A 27,817-nucleotide genomic window follows, 5' to 3' on the forward strand; every position below is an offset into this window, starting at 1 on the left:
GACCCTCCTCTCTCTCCTGCGCTCTCACCCTGTTCTGCCCCAACTGCTGCTGCTGCTGTCTGTCGTGCGGTGCGTGCGTGCGTGTGAGCGCGTGCGTGCGTGCAATCTCTTTTCCGCTTGCCCTGAGCTGCTATTCAATGTAGCAAAGACCATGACAGGCATCGCCGCCGCCTCCTTCTTTTCCAACATCTGCCAGTTCGGGGGCTGCGGACTGCACTTCGAGTCGCTGGCCGAGCTTATCGTGCACATCGAGGATAACCACATCGGTAAGTGCGCTCTCGGAAACACAATCTGTGCCGCTGTTGCTCGCGCAGCAATGGCCGGGCTCGCGCGCACTTCCTGCGTCGCCGCGGCGCTGTTGCTAGGTGTGGTGAAGCGATGAAACGAAGCGCTTCGTTTTGCTCGATCTCATGACGCTTGTACGTATCGACTGCACAACTCATTAGTGGTTCGTTATGTCCCTTCAAAGTAGTACTTCATCTGAACGTGTAAACAAACGCGGTTGTATTACATTGTTGTTATTTTCTGCGCGAGGCCCGCACAGACACGGAGCTGCTGCTGCGCTCATGAAGATTTATGTTCATTTCATCCAATCGGAGCAGCTCATAAACACTTAATGCATGGTTAGATCAGACCTGTCTGCGATTAAAGTCTCAAAGAAGTAGATTCAAAACTTGTTACAGTAGCTAATACAGCATAAAAGCTTTCCTGCGATAGCTGAAGGAGACGTGTTGATGGAGATGTCACTGATCATGGTTAGTATGCGTTATAATAACATAATAACAATATGCTATGAACATGATATAACATATACTCCTACACTAATAGGTTAAACGGCCATATGCGCACAATTCAGAGCAGTTGCATATCTGAATCAGGTGACTGTGAATGTAAGGTGTTTGTATGTAGTCGAATATTAATAGAATGTTACCTAGCCTAAATGTGATACTATGATGGATTCAGTTTAGATGTCAGCTTTCATACCTCTTCTCCCAAAAAATTACAATATTACAGATCTGATGTTTTCTCAGGTGTTTAAAGCAGGTTCAATTGCTCAACTCTGGCACAGTATCGTGGCATTTTAATTTGTCAATGTTCTTGTCTTGTGGATTGGTCTACTTTTTGTGCTAGTTGTGCAAGCTGATTTGGACTGCAGCACAGGTGGTTACATTTAGACATGCATTTCCCCTCTTGTTGTTTAATATTTCGGTTTCGGATTGAAATGTTGTACTAGATGTAAATAGCACCTGCCACACAGTGTGGCTATTTGGACTCAAATGGTCTGGTTGAAACACTGAAATTGAAGATTAAATGCACTCCTATGTGTCGCTGCAATGGTGTAGTGTGTTAAGAGGGTTGTGGATGTGCTTTTTTTTGTGCGGACTACCCGGGTTTGATTCCCCCTTTTGTCCCACCTCCCATCCTGTTTCCTGTCTCCACTCTTAATATTTCCTTTAATACTTATAATAATATATAAATAATAATTCAAATGTTGATTTCCTCACAGTGATTTGTTCACAGTGATGGTCGAGGAGATGAGAGAAAGGTTCAAATTAACCATGGTTTTACTATAGTAATATGGTGTCAATATAGTAACCATGTTTAATTTTGTGGGTACTATGATTTTACTACAAAATACCATGGTGATACTATGTTACCGTAGTAAAACCGTGGTACATTTTTGTATGATTAGAGTTAGGATTAGGGGTAGGTTTTGGTGTAGGGTGTCTGTGGGACTCTAAATAAACACAATATACATTCTGCATTAATACTGTATGTTATTTAATTAGGGGTGCAAATAGCATCTAACACTTTTTGCACTCAGTGCTAAGAAGATGCTATTTGTTGCTATTTACACTTAGTGCAAAGAGCCTATGTCTTAATATTTACAGGGGCAGGCCATAGGGTTGCCAAGGAGCCTAACAGGGCCTGATTTGTTGTCATTCTAAGGAGGAGGTCACTCTGGGGTCACGAATCCCTTTGAGTCCCAGACTGCGGAAATCTTATCCTACATAACAGATGCATAGATAGGATCAAGGCTCTCTGTTTTGTTTTTCTGTATCACTATAGTGCATAGGTTATTTTAAATGAAGAAATATCTGCATCGGTTTGTGGTTGTAAATGTGTGATAAATGAAATGGGTTTTGCTGGGTTACTCATAGTATTGCCATTAAAGGGATAGTTCACCCAAAAATTAAAATTCTCTTATCTTTTGTTCACCATCATGTTGGTTCATACCCGTATAACTTTTTATTTCTCTGTGGTACACAAAAGGAGATGTTAGGCAGAACAATAGCCTCAGTCGACATTCACTTTTATTGTAAGAAGAAAAGATGCAATGAAAGTTAATGTTAACTGAGGCTGTCTGTCTCTAACATCATGTTTTTCTTTCCCACAGAAGAAAGGAAGCCATACAGGTTTGGGACAACATGGGGGTAAATACAGTAAATGATGACAGAAAAGGTATTGCATACCTTTTTTGTCATGATCAAAATGCTTGCTGTAGGAAGTCATTATATCTGCATATTTCAATATGTTGGCCTAGTCTCTATATGGATATCTCAGTCAAGAGGACTAGATCTGGAATCTGTGCTGCTGTAATTTAACACCACGGCTACCTGTCCGATAGACTCTGGCAGGAGCTTGCATGGAAAAGATTTGTAAGGAGAAACCTGACTTCTAAAGACAAAGCTCCCCTCTTTTCCCCACTGTTGGACTTTCCTGGTTAGCTCAGCTGGCCTTTGTGAGGGAGATCAGTGAGTAGCTGTCTGGAGAGCTGGTGGAAGCCACCAGTCGAGTCCACCATTTTTGCCATGCGTACACACTCAAAACTCATTACTAATCAGCGTAGAGACAACTATAAATAATCCATATGTAGGTTGATTTTCTCAAAGTGTAAGTACTATTTTTGTGGTGAAATCCAATCTTACTCTGCTTGTTTGAGTATCCTGACCAGCTTAACATAGCAAAAATGGCTCAATCAATTATGGCAAAAGCAGAAGCTTTGTGGAAGCAAATTACTAAAATGAGATGACCAAACAGAAACTAGAAGCTGCAGTGTATTTAAAAGCTCAACAATTTGCAGCCTGATCTAATGAAATTTTCGTGACAATGGCAACATTTGTGTGCTTCCTTACACATTTGGCTGCAGTTTCCCAGGGAAATGTCCAGTGGGGGCGACAAAAGCAATTAAAATTATTTTGTAATCAGACGAGGTTTTTAATGAGGCCTTATAATGCTTTTTGGGATTATACCTTTCCTTTAGTGTGTAATATAGCTGTTTTGCATGTAAAAGGTCTGCAAAGTTACAAAGCACAAAGTCCATGCTAAAGGGAGTTATTCTCTACCACATAAAACACTGCTCCTGACAACACATTCTCACCCCGACTCGTCACATACGGACGCTTCGGGCAGTTTCGTCACATATTGACGCGCCGGGTATACCTTTGGCGTCATTTTTCGACGCGCAGGGCAGTCCCATAGACTTCCATGTATCTCCGCGAACCGGAGCGTGTAGCGTTCAAATGTCACGTCTCGGGTAAGCTCACGCCGCGAACGGGTGGACAGTCGAGACCGCGATAAATAACAATCAAAAGGAATAGGCTGCAATGGCCCTCCAACTGTTAAAACCCCGGACACGTCACGTTCTACATATCTCCGAACCGGAGCGTGTAGCGTTGAAATGTCACGTCTCGGGTAAGCTCACGCCGCGAACGGGTCGAAAGTCGAGACCACTATCAATAAAAATCAAAAGGAATACGCTACAATGGCCCTCCAACTGGTTTTTTATGTTTCCAAACCGGACGCGTCGTAAAACGACGCCAAAGGTACACCCGGCGCGTCAATAAGCGACGCCAAGAGGTCCTGCCCGAGCGACCGTATGTGACGAGTTGGGGTGTGAGAATGTGTTGCTCCTGAACTGCCTGAAATGCCTGGTTTGCAGTCCAGCCATTACTTCCATGACATAGCTTGTCACTATATAAAACATTTGAATAATGCCTTCCTAAGGGCTACTTTGACCTGCCCTCTAACAAAGATAGTTATAGCCGAGGCCAGGATTAGTTGGGTTAGTGTTTTCACGTTCAGTCTCTTTGTACGTTATGTCATTGTTTTGGTCGATCCTCGCTCGCATTTCTATGGAGTGTGTGCTAGCACGAGCAACAGGTAGCTGGCTGCAGTTCACTTAACGGCCACAGGTGTCATTAACAATCCCCGCCCCGTATCCAGAATAGGGCGAAGTTTTGACATCTCTGCTTCAGATAACTAGACATCATAAGTAATATGACTGACAGCGAAAATACTGGTGTTCAGCCCTATATCAGACACTGAAATTAACAACTTTGAGAATGAACCAGGGCGTTTGCAAATGATTATTTATTTGTTGTAGAGTTTTTTCAGCAGTTTTTCAATGATGGATGAGCAACACATACACACAAATACTGTCAATGTTCGCTATGCGCTATAATGAAACAACACACACAAACAAACATGTCCGTCGGCAGTGTCCGTCAACAGTTGAGGGCAGGGCCTGCGAATGTCTTGTTCTTAGACAATGCTTATGATTAATGGGGATTTTAAATAAAGGGACTGGGTGGATTTTTATCATTATAGGGTGGGTGTGTACACACACTGCCAACACACATTTATGTTCAAACACCATGTAAAAGTGAAATTTGTATAATCGGTCCCCTTTAATGTTTATTTATGAGTTGCAAACACGTTAGGTGACTTTATGCAGGGAATACTATTCATTTGGCTATTGATATAGGAACTGTTGTCGTTAAGTAAGTTTCTTTCATAATGTTTACCCATTTTACCAGTATTTTACCAGAGTATAACTGGCAACACCATATACCAGGCAAGCCTAGAACAAAATAGACATCCTTACCCTAAAGCAACACCTAGTCCTAACAGATAGTGTCCTAAAAGCAAATGAGAGAAAAACAAAACAGATATCCTTACCTTAAATCAACACCTAGACCTAACAGATAGTGTCCTAAAAGCAAATGAGAGAAAAACAAAACAGACATCCTTGCCCTAAACCAATTCTCAAATCCTTTCCCTTAAAAGCAAATTTTACATAAAAAGTACATTTACTGAAACAACCGCATCATATCGTGTCCCTCCTATGGCACTTTTTCTTCACTTTCAGTTTCATCCTTGGCTGGGCTCTAGACTGGGTCTCCAAGTCCAATGTCCAACACTCTTTCAGGTTAGCTACCGCGGATGTTAACCATTTTGGAATAAATGTGTATGTACTGTAGTTGGGTCTGTAATTAAACCATTAAAATATATCGTTTTTCAAATTATGTGTTAGAGTAAAGGTGTTTTGTTATAATAACATAGCAGTGTGTGAGTAATAGAGCAAAAAAAAAGTGTTTATAAAATCCTAAAAAACCATAGTGCCTGATTTGTGTAAAGTGAATAAAATGCACAGGTGTTGTAGCACCTCTAGTGTTCATTTCACCAGGAAACTGCATCAAAACATAGAAATTTGCAAAAATGTTGGTATAGTAACATTCATTATATGAGACTAGATTGCAAATTTGACTTTTTGACTTTTTATTTTTTTATAAAGTTTAAGTTTTTGCGTGAAATTGAGTAAATATTATGCTGAAAGTGAATTACATTTTACATTCAAGTAACAGTCATTTACTGTCATATAAAATGTTTGTTATTGTCATTATTAAATATTTAAATTTGCTAATAAAATATCTAAGAAAATTTGCTTAGATATCGGCATATTCCATTAAAACCCCCATGTTTGTTGATCACTACAAACAATGGTGTAAGTTTGGGGTGGGACCAATGGCAAAGAATGTACGTGTTTGGGAAACCTGTTTGAAAACAAGCGTTCCTTTTTGGGATTCTAGTGGCGCAGAAATTATAAATTTCAGCTTTAAATGTAGAGTTTCTGTATTATTACATGTCAGACTCATTTTCAGAATTATGTGGCCCTAAATTTTACAGATGAATTTAACAGGATTTATTATTTTTATTTTTTACAATATTGTGTTTGGTATGTCTGTCTATGTGTGGCCCTGCGATGGACTGGCGACCTGTCCAGGGTGTCCCCCGCCTTTTGCCCAATGTTAGCTGGGATAGGCTCCAGCCCCCCGCGACCCTGTACACAGGATAAGCGGTTGATGGATGGATGGATGGATGGACGATATTGTGTTTGATCATTTGGCTTTGATGTGATCTGGGCTTTTCCTGTGTTTTGATTGCTCAAAGTGCCTTATGCAGACCCTAAAGGCTTGTTTTCAAATGAGACATTTTACATACACGTTTGTCAGGTCATTAAGATTTTACAGACGATACAGTAAGGGAACACTGCATATTTTGCATAGGCCTTTATAATAAACTTTTAAAATCCATCTGAATCACCTTAACGTTATGATTGACTCAGTTCACAAGACAAACTGAGATTGCAAATGTAATATTCACCTTTAAATGGCTGTGAAATAATCTAAATTCATCTACAGCCTTTTGCAGCATTAATAATCACATTGTGACTAGATGTTTATTATATTGATAATGTCACTGTCTCCTGTTGTGTTTTCTTGTGAATTGTCTCCCAACTAGCCAACAGAGAAGGATACACACACTCTTTCTACACAACACCATATTACTTCATTAGTACATTAATTCAATTGTTGTAGGTTAAAAGGAGAAATTAGATTTCAATGTGGGACAGACTTGGTGTCACTGATTTGATTTGCATATTTGCTGTGGTATTGTTGCAAACTGCATAGTTCTACTCAATAGAAAAGTTGGTAAAGACTTGCATGTACTCATAGCTGATTGTGAGGACAGGCTTGTTTAAGTATGACACAAGAAATGGAGATCTGGTTGCCACAAAAGCACCACTCTAACCAAATTAAATGACCTAGAAAAACATTGAGTGGTGTTCCACTCAGCAGTCACCTGTCCTTCTGAAACTTAGCTAGCCTTTGTCTGCCTGCCTTTGTTCAGTTTATTATCATCAGATTATTTTTGTGCTGGGTAAAAATGCCCTCAGGACCATCATGTTTACATATGAACTAAATGTGTCAGCACATATTGTCTCAAATGGATGAGATGAATTAGAGGATGATCAACTCCAGACAGCTGACCTGAGCTTGTTTGAATACCTCCTCTGCTTTCTGATTGTGCGTCTCAGATGTGTTCGGGGTGTTAGCTGAAGGAGAGTGTGGCTAAAGTGACTTATTGGGCAGTAATGAGGCAATTAGTGTCCCATGGAACCCCTCCCTCACCCACAGCCCTGCTCTTGGCGAGGTGTGAAATCTGGCCTGGCCCCACGTAGCTCTGGAGGAAGCTAATTACAAAGTGGGATGGTGGATTTTGGCCTCTCTTCCTCCTCATCTGGGGACCTGCTGCTAAAAGCATTCTCTGCTTTAATTAACGCCAGGCTAAACAAGGCTCACATTCTAGTGGGTGAGGTGAGTTCATTGACAAGCACTGTTGTGGTGTGTGACCAAAAGGGGGCGACGGCACACTATCAGAAAATCTGCTTGAGGATTGAAGTGGTCCGGCACTGAAATGTTGGCGATAAGGCTCATTGCATACAGCAAATGGGCTTGTGAAGTTTTAAGGTTGTAATATTTTATCACCTTCAAATTTTACTCCACGTTCAAGTAAAGTCTAGTTTGTGGTTGCAACGTTTTCTGGGGTTTGATTGTTATGTTACGTAGGCAACAGAGTAAATATGGGGAAAAGGCGTAGGGGTGTGTCTGAACCTTTCACTGTTTGTACTTCGGTGTGCGGAGGTTCTTCACGGTCATGTGAAAACGGTGTAAGCAACGTCATTTGCTGTATGTGACAATTTATGCAATTCTTTTTCAATTTCCAGCTCTTAAAACGTTCATTTAAAACTGCTAGACTGCATCCTCCAAGGGTTTCTCTTTAAAAGTGTTAGTCTGATGTTGACATGATTTAGGAAGTGGAATGGGTAATAGTGCTTAGAAATATTTTCATAGCGACTTAAGTGTTTAACGTGCTTAAATCCTCCTGGTCATCAGAGACGTACAACTTTTTTTTTTTGCCCTATATACCCATATGCTTGGTCTTTAGTTCAAAAGTATCAGCACAGTGATTTAATAAAAAGTGCCATCGTCTGGCTTTTAAAGGCTTTAGCTCCAGTGTGTTGGATAGTGGTCTTCTGCTTTCAAGATGTCAGTGCTACAGGGGTGATCTCCTTGGCTTGGGACAATGAACCTCTCTCAGCTTCACTGCACAGAGCGCACACAGAGGGCTCCTGAAATGGCCTGGAAAAAGAATTCTCAACGGAAATAATAAATTTGAGCAGTGGTGACTGGTGCCCCCAAAGCTGCACCTGGTGGACCTAATTACCTCAAACCAACACCCCCATCACCCCCCTGCCCCACTGTGCTCCATCCAAACCCCGACACAGCCCAGCTAATGACAGGAAGAGCTGATATTACCTGGATTAACCATGGCAGGGGGTTGACGCTGATTTCGAACGTGTGTGTGGCTGTATGGTTTGGATGTATATATGTGTGTGCTTTGATCTTCACATGTATTTGACCACCCATGAAGATTGCACGTGTAAATGGGCAGGTAAATGTCTTGAAATGTTGCGTCTTCTGAATGACATAATGCAGTAACACATTAAACTGTTTCCATACAAGTCGTGATGCAAAAAAAAAAAAAGAAGAAGAAGAAGAAAATTGATAAATGCTGTCTCTTCAGTGTTTTTTCTCTCCACTGTTCCACGAAGGGTCACATGCAACAGCTCTGCATAGCATATAAATACAGTATATCCCAATATTAGCAACATGGTTTCCCATAATACATGTAGAAAAAATAGGTGCAGTGTTTTTTTATCTAACTGTTTGGTTGAGTAAAAGGAGGATTGTGGGTGGGGAAAAGGAGTGCATGTGTGGGGAATACACTAATGACTAGATCTCCAGCTGGCCTGAGGAATGCAGTCAATGGAGGACTTCACTGCACAAACAGACATTCACACGCAAAATGTCTCCACAGGGCTGTTTCATACTTCTTAATGGTGCATACTGCATACTGTAGGGACCTCAAAATCTTCGCAGATCAATGCACTAAATCACACGGGCTGTCTCAATAAATTGTATTGTTTAATTTGGGCTTGGAAATTTAACATGTTAATTTCTGTGATTAACAGTTGACTATTTAATGTGTTAAAAAAATTATGCAATTAATGCAGTATCCTTTTTTGTTCGCTTTCTGAAGTTTTTCCTCACTTCCTGTGACTAAAATTGGCATATTTAAATTTCAAGAAGGTTCACGGTCGACTCGACTGCACACTTATTTATTATGGGCATAATAAACACGGAAGCGGATTTACTGTACAGAAAATGGAGACTTCACCCGCGAATGGTGAGCCAGCTGTAGGAGAGATACGGACAAGCTGCTGTATCTTTTTGCATCACCTGAAAACGCTCACTCACTGTCATCTGAACCATTGTCAAAGTGAAACCGTGGGAGAGAGACCCAGCGTGTGTAGTAATGGTTTTGAGGTTATAAACTTCAGCAAGTTAAACTTCGTTCAGTTTGTTTTATGCCTATATGTTTAGTGCAATGCATTGGCATTGTACGCTTACGTTTATCTTGCCAGTATAGCATGATGTGAATTGAATCAGCCCATTTGATCCTATTATTATAAATGTTCATTGAAAACAGAAGATTTTCCCCAACTTTTAATTACAGCATGTCCTCTGATTTTATGGGATGTAAACATATACTTGTATCAAAGATTTATACCTGAAAAAAAAAATATTGTCTCATTAACTCTATCTGCAAAAAACTGACATTTTAGCATTTACATATTTAAATAATAAAAATAAGTGATAACTAAACAATTTTTGCAAGTTCTTTGAGACAAGATGTGGGTTTATTAATGAGAGCAGGGTGGCCGATGGCCGGCATAATGCAAATATATACATAAAGCAATTTGATGATGCAAAAATGATGAAACCAAATAAATGCTTGTTTTACACAATCTTTTATTAAGAGACTTTCGGGTTCCATCTTAATAAGAAGACACAACTATAAGTAATCATTTGTTCAGTTGATTTCCTCGAAAATGATGAAGTCTGTGGCACTTTTAAAACAGTCTCGTTTGTTTTAAGGAATATTCCAAGTTCAATACAAGTTAAGCTCAATTGAAAGCATTCGTGGCAGATTACCATAAAAAAATATACTTTTCTTAAAATAAATATTGAGGTTACATTGAGGCACTTACTAATGGTAAATGGGTAAATTGGGAGTTTGAAGGCAGAAATGTGAAGCTTATAATTTTATAAAAGCACTTTAATTCATTTTTCTGTTAAAACTTGTGTATTATTTTAGCTTTCAATTTGTTTAAATAGTTGCTTTTTCAGTCATTTTAGGGTTTTGGGGTTACACCATCAAAAAAGTTGTAAAATTGTCTATAACTTTACACGTAAAAGGTTAGTTAGCAATTTTATTAAACTAAAATCATGTTAACATGCATATTGTTTATGTCTTGTGTCTATACATATGAAACCGTATTTTAGCGTTTACGGATTGGCCCCATTCACTTACATTGTAAGTGCCTCACTGGAACCAACATTTTTGCTTTTTTTTTTTAAGAAAAGGAGGGACGAAAATGTAATTTACTAGATTTACAGAACATTGCTAAATAAGGCAGTAACGCATTATAGTTTTTAAAAAGGGTCCATTGGCAGATTAATAATTTGTTGCTACTATGTTTCTGATATGCCAGAGAAATATGCCTCTTACTCAAGCTATCTATCTTTTTCTTTGACTTATCAAACTCTGAATGACTGTGGTCTTATTCTGAGTCCTGCCCTTAAGGGATAATGGAATAGAGTATGTGTGTGTGTGTGTGTGTGTATGAGATTGAGACCACCATGGTAGACCACCTGTTTGTGTACTTGTGAACAACCTTTCCTCTGTAATGGGGTTCTGGTAGGCAGCAGCTCTGAGGCCCCGTGTGGCTTTAGGCCCTAAGAAACCTGGGCAGGGCCTCAAGATGCTTGCGTGTGATTTACGGAGTGTGTGTGCGAGGATTGATCCATGTGTGTGTGACTGTGTGCAGCTCTTCTTGTTTCTCCACTTTTGAGTCATATGCATACATACAAAACTCCCTTTTTCTTGGCACAGGAACAGTGCAATGCCTAATGCATCTTGTGCGTGTTTGGCAGAAAGGTGTGGGGTCTTTCTCACAGTAGTTAAATCAATGCTAATGAAACACTTTAGTTGAGGCACAGACCGAGCTGAAAGCTTTAAAAATCCTACCTGCCTCCAAAAGAAGACCTGCGTGCAGATGGCAACAGAAATGCCAACCCCATACTGGTCCAGTGCCTCATATACATATACTGCACTGTGAAGCAAGTGTGCGTTGCCATGGTGACAACCAGGCGGCAGCATCTGCATGCCTCTGTAATTATGAGGCGGCAGAGCCACTGTGTGTGTGATGCCACGTTGGCTTGATTCACAGTTCCTATGCACGCACACACACACGCTATGGGGTGCTGCACGGTTTCAGAGAGCGGAGACAAATATGGTTTGGGTTAAACAGAAAGAAATGTGTTTACTCACAGCAGAGGCATAAAAAGAGGCATTGAGATGCATCAGGGAGGGGGAAGGCTCATTAGATGAAACAGTGTTTTGGCAATGCTTGTGTTAATGGTTTTGGAGAATGCTCTAAGAGACAGGCATCTGAAAACTATTACCTTGGCAAAGCCGCTGGTATGCGGGCACAGACAACCACAGAGAGGACATTATAGTTGCTGGGTTGTTAAGGAGAGTTTCATGCTCACGGGCAATGGGACATAATTAAGGGACGTGTTTTGGGTCAGTTTGTGTTTAAATGGATCTTAAAATAACAGGAAGTGAGGAGTCTAATCTAATAATGTAAGCACAGATTAAGCACACCATTTTAAGGTACTTTCTCCTATCCCAGTTTAATATGCAGAGATCACTATGCAATCCATTTGTAGGTTCTTTTTCGGGAGAAGCGTAAACACTACAGTATATAAACAATGCTTTCTTTGCTACTTTCGCCACAAGGTGGCAGTCAACTCCACATGGGTGCATTAGCGACGCGTCGTTATTGCATTTACCATAGAGAATCGAAGCGGTTTCGACAGAACAGCCCAATATTAGATGTTTTAACTTTTGAAGTCAGCTCTAATAAGACCTATGGAAAATATAAATCCATCCCTGCCATGCCTTGTGGGGCATTTGGAGTGGGGTCTGAGTGGCCCTGTAGTGCAGAAAATGAGCCTTGTTCAGCAGAGAGTCTCCAGACATCTGGGAGAAATGTTACAGAGCTCGTTGAGTGCGGTGTGGTGTGACACTAACCAAATGGCTGTGTTGCATTTTACTAAACAGCTTAAAGATACATGCTCTCCCTACCTCAGTCTACTCCCTCTCCCATACACACAAAGGCTGATTTATTCTGCCATTAAGTAGAGTTTAATGAAAAAAAAAAAAAAAAGAATCTTGATTAATGGAGTTAATTGCCATCTGCAAGTGATTGTGGACGTGTTGTGAGGCAGAAGCTAGTATTGAGTTTGAAAGTCAATGACTTGAACAATAAATGTCTTCCACAAACTCACATGACTCTGACAGTACAAAATTACAAACAGGTAAACAGCATTTTTTTCACATGAAGAGATTTGTTGTCATTTTATTTTAGATTTTTATGTTGTTTAGAGTGCATCGTTATACTAAAGAAAACCTAAAGGGATAGATCACCCAAAATTAAAATGATCTCATCAATTACTCACCCTCATGCCATCCCAGATGTGTATGACTTTTTCTTCTGCAGAACACAAATTCATATTATTAGAAGAATATCTCAGCTCTGTGCTGTAGGTCCAATGCATGTGAATCATGGCTAGAACTTTGAAGATATAAAAAGCACACAAAGGCTATATAAAAGTAACCCAAAAGACTCCAGTGGTTAAATCAATGTCTTCCGAAGTGATATGATCATTGTGAGGGAGAAATCAGATCAGCATTTAAGTCCATTTTACTATAAATCTCCACTTCCACATTCACTTTTGTGTTTGGCGATTCACATTCTCAATGCAGATTGCCACCTACTGGTCAGGGAGGAGAATTAATTTAAATATTGTTCTGTTTCTCACCCACACCTATCATATAACTTCTGAAGATACGGATTTAAACACTGTCGTCATATGGATTACTTTTAGGCTGCCTTTATATGCTTTTATGACCTTCAAAGTTCTGGTCACAATTCACTTGTATTGTATGGACCACCAGTCTAAACGTTTTTGTTTGTGTTCAGCAGAAGAAAGAAAGTCATACACATAGGATGGCAGGAGGGTGAGTAAATGATGTGAGAATTTTTTTATTTTGGGTGAACTATCCCTTTAAAGCCACATAGCATTCTTGGCTGTTCTTTTGTGGTGGTTTGTTTTTGTCCTTCTCTTTCCAGTGAATTATCTGCCTCTCTGCTTTGTTTAGATACAGATCCTCGCGTGTTGGAGAAACAGGAACTTCAGCAGCCCACATACGTTGCACTCAGCTACATTAACAGGTACATTTAGATTCTCAGTCTATCCCTGCTTTCCAAATGGGATAAATCAGTCTCTGAAGGGCACTTTGAAGGAATAACAACTATGATAGCCATGTTGTGAGGTCTACTCAGAATTTTAAATAAAAAAGACTTGGAGGTAAAAGGTGAGTTCCAAATTTTTTAAATGTTTGAGCCCAACACCTTTCAGCCCTCCAAAGCTGTCATAGTAGATTGTAAAGTCTTTGAAGGGAATAGGGCATAGGGATGAAAACTTATGAAAGGAATTCATCTTGAGCCATTATCCTCTACCTCATTACATTGCTATATGTTCAAACACACACTTTAATTTATACTTTCTATCTATTTCGGCTGTCTAAATTGCTTCTGTCTCTTCTTGCAATCCCAGACTGACTCAATATTCGGTGGGCAGGGGGGCTCTGTGGGGACCATGCCATCTGTTGCATGGCTCCCTGTTATTCTATTCTATTTGCAAAATAAATGTTTGGGAGTCTAAAATGTATATTTCCTATTGACACTCTAAAGCTGAAAATATAAATAACCATCTTAAGACAAATGTTTTTGTGAAGCATCTTATGTGCCTAAGACTTTTGCACATTACTGTATATATATATTTATACACACTGCCTGGCCAAAATAAAAGTCACTGATTGGATTTAAATAATGGTTATGATCTGGGGTTGCTTTAATTGGTCAGGTCTAGGCTCAGTAACATTTTGCAGCAATAAAATAAAGTCAGCTGACTACCTGAATGTGCTGAATGACCAGGTTATCACATGTCATGGGCATGTTCCAGGATGACATTGCCAAGATTCATAGGGCTCAAATTGTGAAAGAGTGGTTCAGGGAGCATGAGGAATTATTTTCACACATGAATTGGCCACCACAGAGTCCTGACCTTAACCCCATTGAAAGTCTTTGGGATGTGCTGGAGAAGAATTTATGGAGTGGTTTAACTCAATACCGCCTTTTAGCTTTGATTACGGCACACATTCGTCATGGCATTGTTCCGACAAACTTATTCAACATCACATCATTTATTTCCATCCAGAGTTGCATTAATGTTTGGCCGAGATCTTGTATTGATGGCCGGCGAGTCAAACCACTCCGTAAAGTCTTCACCAGCACATCCCAAATACTTTCAATGGGATTAATGTCAGGACTCTGTGCTGGCCAATTCATGTGCGAAAATAATTTCTTATGCTCCCTGAACCACTCTTTCACAATTTGAGCCTGATGAAGCTTGGCATTGTCATCCTGGAATATGCACGTGCCGTCAGGGAAGAAAAAATCCATTGATTGGATAACCTGGTCATTCAGTTTTTTTTTTTTTCTGAGTTCATTTTATTGCCACATAGCATTGCTGAGCCTAGACCTGACCAATTGAAGCAACCCCAGATCATAACCATTATTTAAATACAAACAGCGACTTTTGTTTTGTTTTGGCCAGGCAGTGTATATATATATATATATATATAAACACTGGTGGCCAAAGGTTTGGAATAATGTACAGACTTTCCTGTTTCGGAAGGAAATTGGTACTTTAATTCACCACAGTGGCATTCAACTGATCACAAAGTATAGTCAGGACATTACTGATGTAAAAACAACACCATCACTATTTGAAAAAGTCATTTTTTACCAAATCTGGACAGACCCCATTTCCAGCACCAATCACTCCAACACCTTATCCTTGAGTAATCATGCTAAATTGATAATTTGGTACTAGAAAATCACTTGCCATTATATCAAACACAGATGAAAGCTATTTGGATTGTTAAATGAAGCTTAACATTGTCTTTGTTTTTGTTTTTGAGTTGCCCCAGTATGCAATTTAAAAGGCTTAGCTTCAGCTGAAGAAATCTGTAGCAGCTCATTCAGTCTATACCAGAATATGCCCTTTGAAGAATACGCTTGTCTTAAGGTCAATATTAGGTCAAAAATGGCAACAACAAAAAATAGAAACAGCTTTCTCTTGAAACTCATCAGTCAATCATTGTTTTGAGGAATGAAGGCTATATACAATTCTTGAAATTGCCAGTAAACTGAAGATTTCATACAAAGGTGTACACTACAGTCTTCAAAGACAAAGGACAACTGACTCTAACAAGGACAGAAAGAGATGTGGAAGTTCAGATGTACAACTAAACAAGAGGATAAGAACATCAGAGTCTCTAGTTTGAGAAATAGACGCCTCACATGTTCTCAGCTGACAGCTTCATTGAATTTTACCTGCTCAACACCAGTTTCATGTACAACAGTAAAGAGAAGTGCAGGCCTTATGGGAAGAATTGCAAAGAAAAAGCCACATTTGAAACAGAATAACAAAAAGAAAAGGTTAGAGTGGGCAAAGAAACACAGACATTGGACAACAGATAATTGGAAAAGAGTGTTATGGATCTTAACCCCATTGAGCTTTTGTGGGATCAGTTAGACTGTAAGGTGCGTGAGAAGTACCCGACAAGACAGCCACATCTATGGCAAGTGCTACAGGAAGTGTGGGGTAAAATGTCACCTGAGTATCTGGACAAACTCACAGCTAGAATGCCAAGGATCTGCAAAGCTGTCATTGCTGCACATGGAGGATTTTTTGACGAGAAATCTTTGAAGTAGTTTAAGAAGTTCTGAACATTTTAATTATTTTATTCTTTATTTCACATTATTAACACCCTGACTATACATTGTGATTAAATGTCACTTTGGTGAATAAAAGTACCAATTTCTTTCCATATGAGCAAAATCTGTACATTATTCCAAACTTTTGGCTGCCAGTGTATTGTATAGATGTAGTGTATAGATATATATATTACAGCATTTATTAATCTTTGTTAATTTAGTTTAAAAAACATGTTAGTTCATGTTAGTTCATATTGCATTATCTAATGTTAAGAAACACAACTTTAGATTTTAAATCTACTATGATGAGTGGTGGTGGTGTAGTGGTCTAAAGCACTAAAGTGTTAAGCAGAAGGTTGTTGGTTCAGTCCCCACAGCCACCAACATTGTGTCCTTGAGCAAGGCACTTAACTCCAGGGGGATTGTCCCTGTAATAAGGGCTCTATAATTCGTTTTGGATAACAGCGTCTGCAAATGCATTAATGTAACTAATGTAAACATATGGAACCTTATTGTAAAGTGTTGCAGTTACATTCAGGTGTTACTATTACCATTACATTGAATTAATTCGTAAACCTTACAATAACCATGACATTCTTTGCATTTGTCCTATTAACTGAATTTCATAAAAATGTATAACTTTAAAACTTAAAAGTAAGGTGTTTAATTTCTGCGGCAGCACTGTCACCAAACAAATTGGCAAAAATGATTCACACAGGTTTCCCGACTTCCATTGATCAGAGGAAGAGATAGTCACGGCCCATACTCATGCTATTTGTTGTGTTGGGCTGATAAGGATGCTCAAACGATATTTTCAAAGTAAAAGTTTTGAAAGCATCAAAAGCTTGACTACACTTGGGATAGTTGGGAAAATCAGCCTGGGAATTATTGTCAGCTACTTACAGTCGGTTATTGATTATTAATTACAATTAAAAGAAAAATTCACCATGGCTTTGTGTATGCTAATCACACAGATTTTTTCAATTAAATAACAAATAGAAAAACAGGTAGTCAAGCATTTTTCTTAATGGGATTCAGTTGTTTGTGGAAAACATTCTTGTGTGGGATCTGGTCAGTTTAGGAAGCTATGATGAACTTAAAACAAGCATCAAAGTCTTCATATGCTGTACACCGTTCAGCCACAACATTAAAACCACCTGCAAACTGCCTAAAATCATGTAGGACCCCCTCGTACCACCAAAACAACTCTGACCCATTGAGGCATGGACCTCTTTTGGTATGTACTACACAATGCATACCAGGAACTACTAGAGAAAGAAGCCAGTTCCAGTGTTTTAAACAGATTTAATAGGCTGAATTGTGATAGAAATTCTTTTGTAACGAAGAGGAGACACTTTTGTCTTACTCTGTCTACTTTATGTGGCTTCTACTGGTGATCTGTTAATTCCACGCCAGCTTTAATACTGTCTGTGAACATTTCTGTTTTATTACATGATGGTTTTTTAACACAACAAAATAACTTGAACCGAACCGTGTGTTTTAACATAAGATAGACCACAATTGTGTTTGCTGTGGTTTAACATTTACATTTTACATTTGGCAGACGCTTTTATCCAAAGCGACTTACAGTACACTTATTACAGGGACAATCCCCCCGGAGCAACCTGGAGTTAAAGGCCTTGCTCAAGGGCCCAACAGTGGCATCTTGGTGGTGCTGGGGCTTGAACCCCCGACCTTCTGGTCAGTAACCCTGAGCCTCAACCACTGAGCCACCACTGCCCCCGTTAATCTGTTTGAGTTATGAGTCCCATCCTATTGAGTTCACTTTCATCTCTCTCTATAGGTTTATGACAGATGCAGCACGGCGAGAGCATGAAACGCTGAAGAAGAAGGTCCAACCAAAGCTGTCACTCTCATTGACGGGCAGCCTTTCACGCAACAGTGTGGCCACACCCCCTCGCCACAACAGCGGAAACCTGACCCCGCCTGTCACCCCGCCCATCACACCCTCATCTTCATTCAGAAGCAGCACCCCCACAGGTACTCCCTTCAAACACACACACACACACACACACACACTTTGTAATTCAGGGCATGTGCCTGAACAAGTACATGGCCTACACACACAGATATCACCTTCCCATTAATGGTCTGTTTTATGCTTATAAGTTTAATTCCTGGCAATAAACTCAGGAAATCCGTAGGGCTTGTCTGATGTTCTGTTGCATTAGATAATCAAATAATCAAATTATTAGTCACTCACTTTTTTTGTTCTCTGGAACCGTTACTGCTGTTTCCCATGGCCTTTTCTAGAGCAACATGTGCTCTCTTTCTCCCACAATTAGAAGTTTTAGGCATTTTATTTGTGTGGGTTTGGAACACACACTAAATAGTCTTCAAATTACTGGTATCATACTATTACTGTGCATTAACCCTTTTTATTCTTTCCAGATTCTTTCTCATAAAACAAAGCCAATGCTTTGCAGACTGGGCACAGTACACTGATGGTAAATGAGGACTGTGAAAATTATGACTTTACCCATTTTCCTACAGTCACTGTTCTTTGGTTCTTTCATACCCTCATAGGTGTTGGTGTTGCATGGGGGATAAAAGATATGGGAGGGTAGCCGATAGATTGTTGGTTTGAGTCATCGCCATCATGCCCAAGTACCCCTTGAGAAGACATTTAAAGAAGTCATTATTTACTCTTTACCCTCATTACGATCCAAACTTAAATGATTTTATCTTACGATTTTATCTTCCTCTCTGCTGAAGCTTGCATTTAGCCTGTGTTTCAGTCTAGAATTCAAAAAACTTGTCAACGACATTGGTGTCAAAAGCAGCATTGATTTGCACATGTAAGGGCTGGGTAAAAATATAGATTTTCCAATTTATCACGATCTTTGTTTAAACGATGTCAATATCGATTCTTAAATCCAAAGAACGATCTTTCACTCCATATGGCAAACCTTTATAATGCAAGTAAATCACTTGCATGTGCAGCTAAAAATGTCTATGATTAGCCACTGGCTAGTAAATGTTCACATTTTACTTACCAGCGATTTAGTAGTGAAGTTATTTGCACAGAGGTCCTTTCACTGCATGTTGATAATAAAAGTTTGTTTTACATTGTTCTGTGTGCCCAAAGTTGACATCCACAGATCCATATGTCGCATCCTTTCTGTTTTTCACAGTCAGTTGTTGATTAAAAACAACAAAAAAAGAAACATAGAATTCTAATCACACATGGATACACAAAAGATACCAAGCACATCTTCTCTCTTATATGTGCCCACTGGCTAATGCCGCTATTCTTAAAGAGACAGTATCGATTAAGCATGTGTTCTACATATCAATGTAAATACTTGTAAATAGTACAAATTATGCAAATGCAATTCAAATTTAACAATTAATTGGTGGAATAGAATGAATATGAACAAAAGCTAAAATGTGAACAATTTTATGAAAAACTAATGATAAAATGTAATTTTTGAATTGTACCTAGAAGGTTCCTTTAGAATTAAGAGCATTAGCTGAGAGAGAATTTCTTTCATATGTGAGCAAAATGGACATTGGAACAGAAAAGTATCCATATGAATCTAATCAAATCAAGATCGAGAGCTTGTGAATCAAAATAGAATCAGGACATCTGTATCATTACCCAACCCTAGCACATGTGCAGTAACCAAACATGATGCGCCATTGTTAATTCTGGGCATGGACGCAAGCTTTATACCACTTTTTTAGCTGTTTTGTACTTTTGGAGCTTGACAGGTGATTACTATAGTTGCTAAAGGGAGACTGCCCCTGTAAAAAGTGTATTGTAAGCATCTATTAAATGATTCCTTGCTAAATGAGTACTTGCTACTTTCTCTCAGGTAGCGAGTATGATGAGGAGGAAGCGGAATACGAAGAGTCCGACAGTGACGAGTCGTGGACCACCGAAAGTGCCATTAGTTCTGAATCCATCCTCAGTTCTATGTGCATGAACGGAGGTGATGAGAAACCCTTCGCCTGTCCCGTCCCTGGCTGTAAAAAGAGATACAAGGTACATACACATAATTTATAGAGCACCAAAATGTGCCTTTAAGAAAATAGACTTGAGAAACCCTGGTACCTAGAAAAAACATCCAGCACAAAAGCCTGCCTACAAACCCAGATGTAATAGAACCATTATTTAAGGTATTTATTTAGGTTGTCATTTACCATAAAACAAGATTACAGCACATCTGTGTGTCCATCAACAATAGCAACCACCAGTTACACAAATGTAATCAAACAGTAAATGCTGGACTCTTAGTTTAGCAGTCAGAGAGTTTATTAATTCTAAGAGCTTTAATGGGGAGACTGCTGGACGCTTTAGAGTGTCAGTTGCATACATTTTAAATGCATACATGCGATCCACAACAAGGCCTGTGTGTTTTATGGGATTTTCCACTGCCATCTGGTTCTGTGTGCTGAGATAAATGATGTGCAGCCTGTGAGAGCTGTGTTCAATAAGAAGGAGAGGAAATGGATGATGACAGCCATGAGGGTGTCTTTGCATGTTCAGATGTACTGTTTGATGTGTGTGTGATTTGGGTTCAGTCAGTGTCTGGCCTTCGCTGCTGCCTGACAGCTGAAATGCTGCATGTTTTATGTGTCACAAAAGACATTTCATATTGTATACTGCACGATCAATGCTAATACATATTAAAATGTCAATACAGTATAATAGATTGGAGAGTGTTGAGTGCTAGTGATATTCATATAAATGGTAACACTTTACAACAATGTTCCATTCGTTACCGTTTTACAATGAACAATTTATTTTTCAAAGTATTTATTATTTTTGTTAATGCTAGTTAATAAAATACAATTGTTCATCGTTAGTTTGTAGTGCATTAACTAATGTTAACTTATGATTTTAAAAATGTATTACTATAAGCTAACATTTGCATAAACCAAGATACTGAAAAATAATTGTTCATTGTAAGTTCATGTTAAATAATGTTGTTAAGTAATGATAACAAATGTGTTGCTAACTAAAGCTTTCCTAGTAGTGTTTGACTTTCTACTAGCTGTTTTATTTTATTTGGAACTTGACGGGCACCACGAAAAAGATCATTTCATTCATAACAAATAATTCCATATTATAAAATGTATATTGGATGAGCCACATCCCAAAAGTGTTCTATTGGATTCAGATCCGGTGACTGGAAAGGCCACTGAAGAACAGTTAACTCATTATCATGTTCATGAAACCAGTTTGAGACGAATTCTGCTTTGTGACATGGTGGATTATCATGCTGGAAGTAGCCAAAGATGGGTAAATTTTGGCCATGAAGGGATGTGCATGGTCAGCATCAATTCTCAAATTGGCTGTGGCATTCAAGCAATGATTTATTGGTATTAACAGGCTCAAAGTGCCAATAAAACATTCCCCACACCATTACACCAACGCCACCAGCCTCGACTTTTGACAGCTTGCAGGTTGGATCCATGGATTCATGTTGTTGGCACCAAATTCTGACCCTACCATCTGTGTGCCTCAGCCGAAATCAAGATTCTATGTTTTCCAGTCTTCAACTGTCCAGTATTGGTGAGACTGTGCACACTGCAGCCTCAGCTTTCAATTCATGGCTGACAGAATATGAACCAACTTGGTCTTCTGCTGTTGTAGCCCATCCGCCTCAAGGTTCGACATGTTGTGCATTCTGAGATGCTATTCTGCTCACTACAATTGTACAGAGTGGTTGTCTCAGTTACCGTAGCCTTTCTGTCAGCTCAAACATGTCTGACCATTCTCCATTGACCTCTTTCATCAGTAGTGTGTTTCCGTTTGTTGAACTGCTGCTCACTGGATGTTTTTTGTTTTTGGCACCATTCAAACTGTTGTGCGTGAAATCCCAGGAGATCAGAGTTACAGAAATACTCAAACCAGCCCGTCTGGCACCAACAATCATGCCACGGTCGAAATCATAAGATCACATTTATCCCCCTTTCTGATGGTTGACTCCTGAACTATATCTGGATGATTTTATGCATTGCACTGCTGCCACACGATTGGCTGATAGATAATCACATGAACAAGTAGGCGTACATGTGTTCCTAATAAAGTGCTCAGTGAGTGTATATCTACCTTGGTATAAACAGTATAGCAAAATCTCTGCTAGTTGACATATTGCCACCGTCACACATTATAAATAACGTCATTCTGCCAAGGCCTAAGACAAACGTTTTGAAAGGAGCAATCAAATATCTTGTCATTATGCATTGTTATCTAAAATGTTTCCAGAATGCCATTGAAAACTAACTCAAAAATGTGAAATATAGCAAAGAAATGTGCAAAAGAAAGGATTGGTCAGTTATGTTTTTAAGGCAGGGCTTAGCTTGTTTTGGATACGTGACAATTTTCTGTTTCTGAATTTCATGTTTGTTTCTTGTTTTTTTTTTCTTTTAGAATGTGAATGGTATCAAGTACCATGCCAAGAACGGTCATCGCACTCAGATTCGCGTTCGTAAGCCCTTCAAGTGCCGTTGTGGTAAAAGCTACAAAACCTCTCAAGGGCTTCGACACCACACTATCAACTTCCACCCACCTGTCTCTGCTGACATCATTCGCAAGATGCAGCAGTAGAGAGTGCCAATTGCTTCCTCCACATTCACACTTACACATATACACATGCACAAATACATGTATATAAAATACAAAACACACATACACATACACCAATGCATGTATATACAGTACAAACAGATCACCTCCATATCCTGCTTCACCAGCAGCTGTGGCTGTCCATTAACTCTGACTCGCCTTATCCTAGTGTCCTATGTTTTTGGAGGACATCCAAAAAATATTTTGTCTGAGGACATCTTTCTCATTAATGTATATTACTCTTTCAAGAGTAAGACATTTTCACCCCTTGTCATTCCATTGCTCATGAGGAGGAACGCTTCTCTATTTCTCTTCTTCAAGAAAGACACCCTGTACCTCCGTGAGGAAGATTTGGTTCTGATTTTCATATTTAATTCTCAAGACACTACACTCTGAATTGCGTGCTTTAATTCTATTATTTTTATTATTTCCTCAGCTTACGTGTTATTAGAGTTCAGTTTTGTATTTTTGCACATTCAGCTATCATTCTATTTTCCATTGTATTAATTTTAAGTAAGGTGCTTATTGTAAAATAATGATGGTATGCTTAAAGATAAGAGGATTGTGTGTTGTTTCGGTGAGAAAAGCTAACTGTAAATAGCAGCACTGAAGGAGAGTTTGCATATGGATCCAGCCTCACTCCGAACTGAGGAAAAGCTTAAGGATTCTGGCTCCTCAAATATGAGTTCGGACCAAAACCGAAAGACAGGAAAGGCTTAAAATGTCTGAATGCTTTTAATATCTACCCATAAATAAGCAACATTCATTGCTATAAATTGTGTACATAAATATATTCTATAAACTTCCATAGTCAGATCTAAAGTCTATACTCCCCAAGTATTTTGTATATTTCCATCTGAACTTCAGATTATTGATCGATTAAGGATGTGCAGTTTTTTGGTAGTCCTTTGGCCCTTTCGATTTATCTCTGAAAAATTATGAGTTATAGCACCAAGAGACTCTCAGGTGACACATCGCCAGCATTTCAGAACCATTATTCTGCCCAATTTATCATAGTATTTTAGAATAGGCTGTTACACACTTCCCAGCTTCGCTGTGGTCGGAATGTTCTAGAAGCTCTGGAGTGTTCTAGAACTCCACAGCGATCTTCATGCAATCTGGTGAAGTACCTTAAAGCACTTTGTAGTGACCAGCTGCCAACCCATTTAGGGCATTTTGTATTGCCAACAAGTCTGTTGTTGTAGAATTCTGTCAGCAAGCCAGCTAAGAAATTCAAAGGACTAACATGCCACTTTGGAGGTTCCTGTTTATACCACCCCCCCCCTCCCCTTTGTTTCTTTATTTTTTTTAAGCTAAGGGAATTTATTACATTAATGCTATACCTCCAGTGTGCTTGTTAGTTATGAGTTTATTGAAACTGGTTGCCTTGAGTTGTGGTAGGCCACAGCATTCCAGTACAGTAAACTTGTAGCTTCATGTGTAGCCAGGCATCCGTTCAAAAGCCTGATTCAGATTGTGTATTCACCCTAATTCTGACCTTTCTCTGGAGTTGTCCATGTGACCTTAATATATACCTCGAACCTCAAAAATTGGGAAAATCTGCCCTGTTCACTATTGAGAAGATCTTTAAGAGATTATGCCTAATCTTGCATCAGAAAGGTATCTGCTTTGTTTTGCTTCAGACTTGTTATAAATGATAAATGAAGGGGTGGTAAACATGAAGAGTCACTCGACCCTCCAGAGGTCACAGCCAGATCAGGGCCTGCCAATCATTCATTATGACATTACTGCATGGACGTTAATGTTGTTATGGAATTGCAGTGTCAGTTTAGATTTTATATTGTGACTGTATTACACTGCCAGTACAGAGGGAAGTATTTGATATAATGTATTCTTAATGTATTGTTAACGTCTCTATGCGAGTGCTTTAAATTATATTTTCTTAAGTTTCTGGACAACAATGTTATTACATGTAATGAAGTCAAGCACCAGAGGTTGTTTTGAAACTGGTGACATTTTCTGCAAAAAAAAAAAAAAAAAAATTGCTGCTTTGTACATAAAAATGGTATGTTGTAAGAACTTTTTGTATGTTGTTTTATTGCCATATAGTCAATGTTCTGGTGGATAAAGCAAATAATACAGATGGCTGATTAATATAAAACCTGTCATGTAAATGTCATTGTCACAATTAACCCCAAGACTGACTGACTGACTGGATGTACACTTTTGTATTAAATATTACTTTTCACTTTGAATATTTTATTTACCCAAATTAGATTTTTTTATTATTATTATTTTTGTTGCATTGTGGTAATAAGAACTGGGTGGTAAAATGTGTGTAATTGTCATGACAATAATGTATAAAATATAAAATAAATATACAATCTTTAAAATCAAAATATGAGTAAAATAGGACCCAGGCATTTTCTTAACAGGTTTCGTGAGAATAACCTCGATTATCTTGAAAACGTTTTAAATGTAGCAAGAGTTTACACCACAAGACAAGTATGGCCATCATAAATATTGCTTCAAATTAAATCTTTATTGGTTTAGATCAGGTATATAAGACACACTCACAGAAGTAAAGACCTTATGTATTTAACTAAGGAAATTAAACAAAATATTTTGTGATTCATTGCACAGTAAACATGAGCATGCAACTCAATTATAAGTGATTTAAATAGATAAAGGAAAAACACTAACTCAAATAATTATTTGCTTATCGAGGTTTGTCTTTAAAAGCTTATTCTAAAATAGATAATTTTATAATATTGAGTCACCATCTTCGCTCTCATCACATACATGTCCTAAAAGAAGCTGTGCTCTGCCTGCACAGAGTATAATAGGCGATACATGACTTCATCTATGGAGCCTTAGGACAGTCCTAAAAATATGACATTTGCTGAGTATTCTTAAAGTAATTATAACCACCTCACCTGCTAGCTTTTTTATTAAATTATTAAAGTGAATCAGAATTAATAGTGCAGTCTTATTAATACACAAGTAACACCCCATTAAAAATGACATAAATAAAGACCCTAAAACAACACCCATCTCTATCACTCAGTCACTTGGAATTAAACAGTATCCTGTCTTCACCTTGCTTGTGTCAGATATCAGATATCTACAGGTGAATGCTTAAAGCTAGACATGCGGTTTACAGTGGCTGTTAAACAGAAACATAAATTAGCAGAATGTTGAGTGGAGGCGAATATTCTCTCTCTGCCAACGGCTTGACTAAAAGTTGGGGACGTTACTGTCAAAGTGGGTAAGAACATGTTTCTCGAAGAGCTGCTGGTCGCAGTCGAGAGGGAACTGTTCGCTGCACATGGGGCATATCTTCCAGTGGCTCTCAACGTGCTCCTCAAACTTAGACTGGTCATAGTGAGGAGGGAAGATCACTTCACACAGCGGACAGCGCTTCTGCTGCTCCCCACTGCTTGAACAGATAGAGGGAGAGAGAGGTGTTAAACTGGGAGAAAACAGGATACATGGTTCCCAATTGTTTGTGATTGCTAGATGATATTTTAAAACAAACTACAGGAGACTGTCGTAATTACAATTTTCAAATTCCTTAATATTTCCAGGTTTTTCATGACTCTGGGAACCCAGAGGATGATATTACAGTTTAAGAATAAAGCACAAGAGTGTGTGAGCATAGTAAGGTGTTTGTGTGTGTGTGTTAATAAGCTGAAGTCTGATGATGCTGGACCAACAGGAGAATGAATGGCAGTAAAACAGCATCTGTGTGTGTAAGGCGATGTGGGTGGGATGCTGGGCTAATAGGCTTATTTACACCACATTTTATTTCACAGCCTTTCCTATGATCCCTATTTTCCCCTGTGTGAGAGATGTGCATGCATTGTTACCTGGACTCAAAGCAGAATGGCATCTGTTCATCACTAAGGAATTCTGTTGGGTCACTGGCTGTAGGCTGATCGTTGGTTTGCTGGGGAGAAAAGAGAAATAATAACGATTTCCTGTCAGTAAGAGTAGTAGAATTGTAACATTATAAGGCACAACCAGTGGTGGGAAAAATATTTTGAAACTGTAGCTACCCAAGCTACTAGCTACAAAAACTGAAGTCAAGCTATTCTTTATTCTTTAAGTAGTCAGCTTCATTATTAACTTCTAACTATAAGTAGCTCATTACATTAGCACAATTTAATCCTTTAAGCTCGGATGGGCCGGCAAGAATATATATTATATATCTATATATATAATGTTTTTTTCAAAATAATAACAACTACAGTCTAGACCAACACAAAATAGGTATCGTTTTAAAGCTTAGAAGCTCTACTTTACAATGCATGTTGGCATTATGACCAAAACTGAATAAGTGCTTTGAAATTTGCAGACAAATCACAAGTGTTCCATTTTGATAATTTATTTAAAATGTTACATTGTACATATTATTGTAATCGGTAAAAATATAAAAATCATCCAATAGCCATGCATCATATGTTGCTGGAAAGCTCTCAAAGAGTAGAATACAACCCTATTTGTTTTACTCACAAACAAAAATATAGCGAGTAATAGCTAAATATATGTCTTTGACATACATGTTTCATGTGAACATGTGCTGCTCATGTGCCATATGTTCACTTATAACTTAACAAAAAATAGACAGAAAATAAAATATAACATATAAAGAGAATGCCATTATCTTTAAAACGAGCCCACACACGGAGTACAGCATTGGGCTATCTGTTTTATTGCTATCTGGCTACAAACACGTTAGCTTTCCTGGATTAGATGATGTCATCGGAAATGCTGTAGTCATAGAATGCTAAACGAATTTAATTGGGTGCAGATTGCTCCAACCAGTGGTGATAGTCCTCCCTATTTGGACAGAAAGTCATGTTCTCAGTAACTCCTAATACATATGGCCACAAGGAGATGGTGCCCAGTTCATGACACAGACTCAATGATGACTCAAATGACACAGAATGAAACCGAGTGAGCTATCGTTACTCATGCCTGCATGCTTTGGAGTGAAAGCATACCTTTGTAATTAGTTCTTATGTAAAATGATTATGTTTTATTTGTTTGGAGAGGCTTTTGGACACTTGAAGACATTTTTGGACACTAGG

At 38.7% G+C, this 27,817-nt stretch overlaps 2 protein-coding genes across 2 annotated transcripts; one reads left to right on the top strand and one right to left on the bottom strand.

Moving 5' to 3' along the window:
• LOC127656346 (juxtaposed with another zinc finger protein 1) lies at window positions 1-25,124 on the top strand. The gene is made up of 5 exons (XM_052144632.1): window positions 1-266; window positions 13,480-13,552; window positions 17,970-18,166; window positions 20,005-20,174; window positions 22,569-25,124. The coding sequence occupies exons 1-5, from the start codon at window positions 152-154 to the stop codon at window positions 22,743-22,745; spliced, it is 732 nt and encodes a 243-aa protein (XP_052000592.1). The 5' UTR covers window positions 1-151; the 3' UTR covers window positions 22,746-25,124.
• A 112-nt stretch (window positions 25,125-25,236) lies between these two features.
• LOC127656347 (tax1-binding protein 1 homolog B-like) lies at window positions 25,237-26,692 on the bottom strand. The gene is made up of 2 exons (XM_052144633.1): window positions 26,594-26,692; window positions 25,237-26,163 (listed from the first exon to the last, which is right to left on the bottom strand). The coding sequence occupies exons 1-2, from the start codon at window positions 26,614-26,616 to the stop codon at window positions 25,962-25,964; spliced, it is 225 nt and encodes a 74-aa protein (XP_052000593.1). The 5' UTR covers window positions 26,617-26,692; the 3' UTR covers window positions 25,237-25,961.
• Between the last annotated feature and the right edge of the window lie 1,125 nt (window positions 26,693-27,817).

The sequence above is a fragment of the Xyrauchen texanus genome, chromosome 15 (genome assembly GCF_025860055.1).
Source record: "Xyrauchen texanus isolate HMW12.3.18 chromosome 15, RBS_HiC_50CHRs, whole genome shotgun sequence".
In the NCBI taxonomy this organism is placed as follows: domain Eukaryota; kingdom Metazoa; phylum Chordata; class Actinopteri; order Cypriniformes; family Catostomidae; genus Xyrauchen; species Xyrauchen texanus.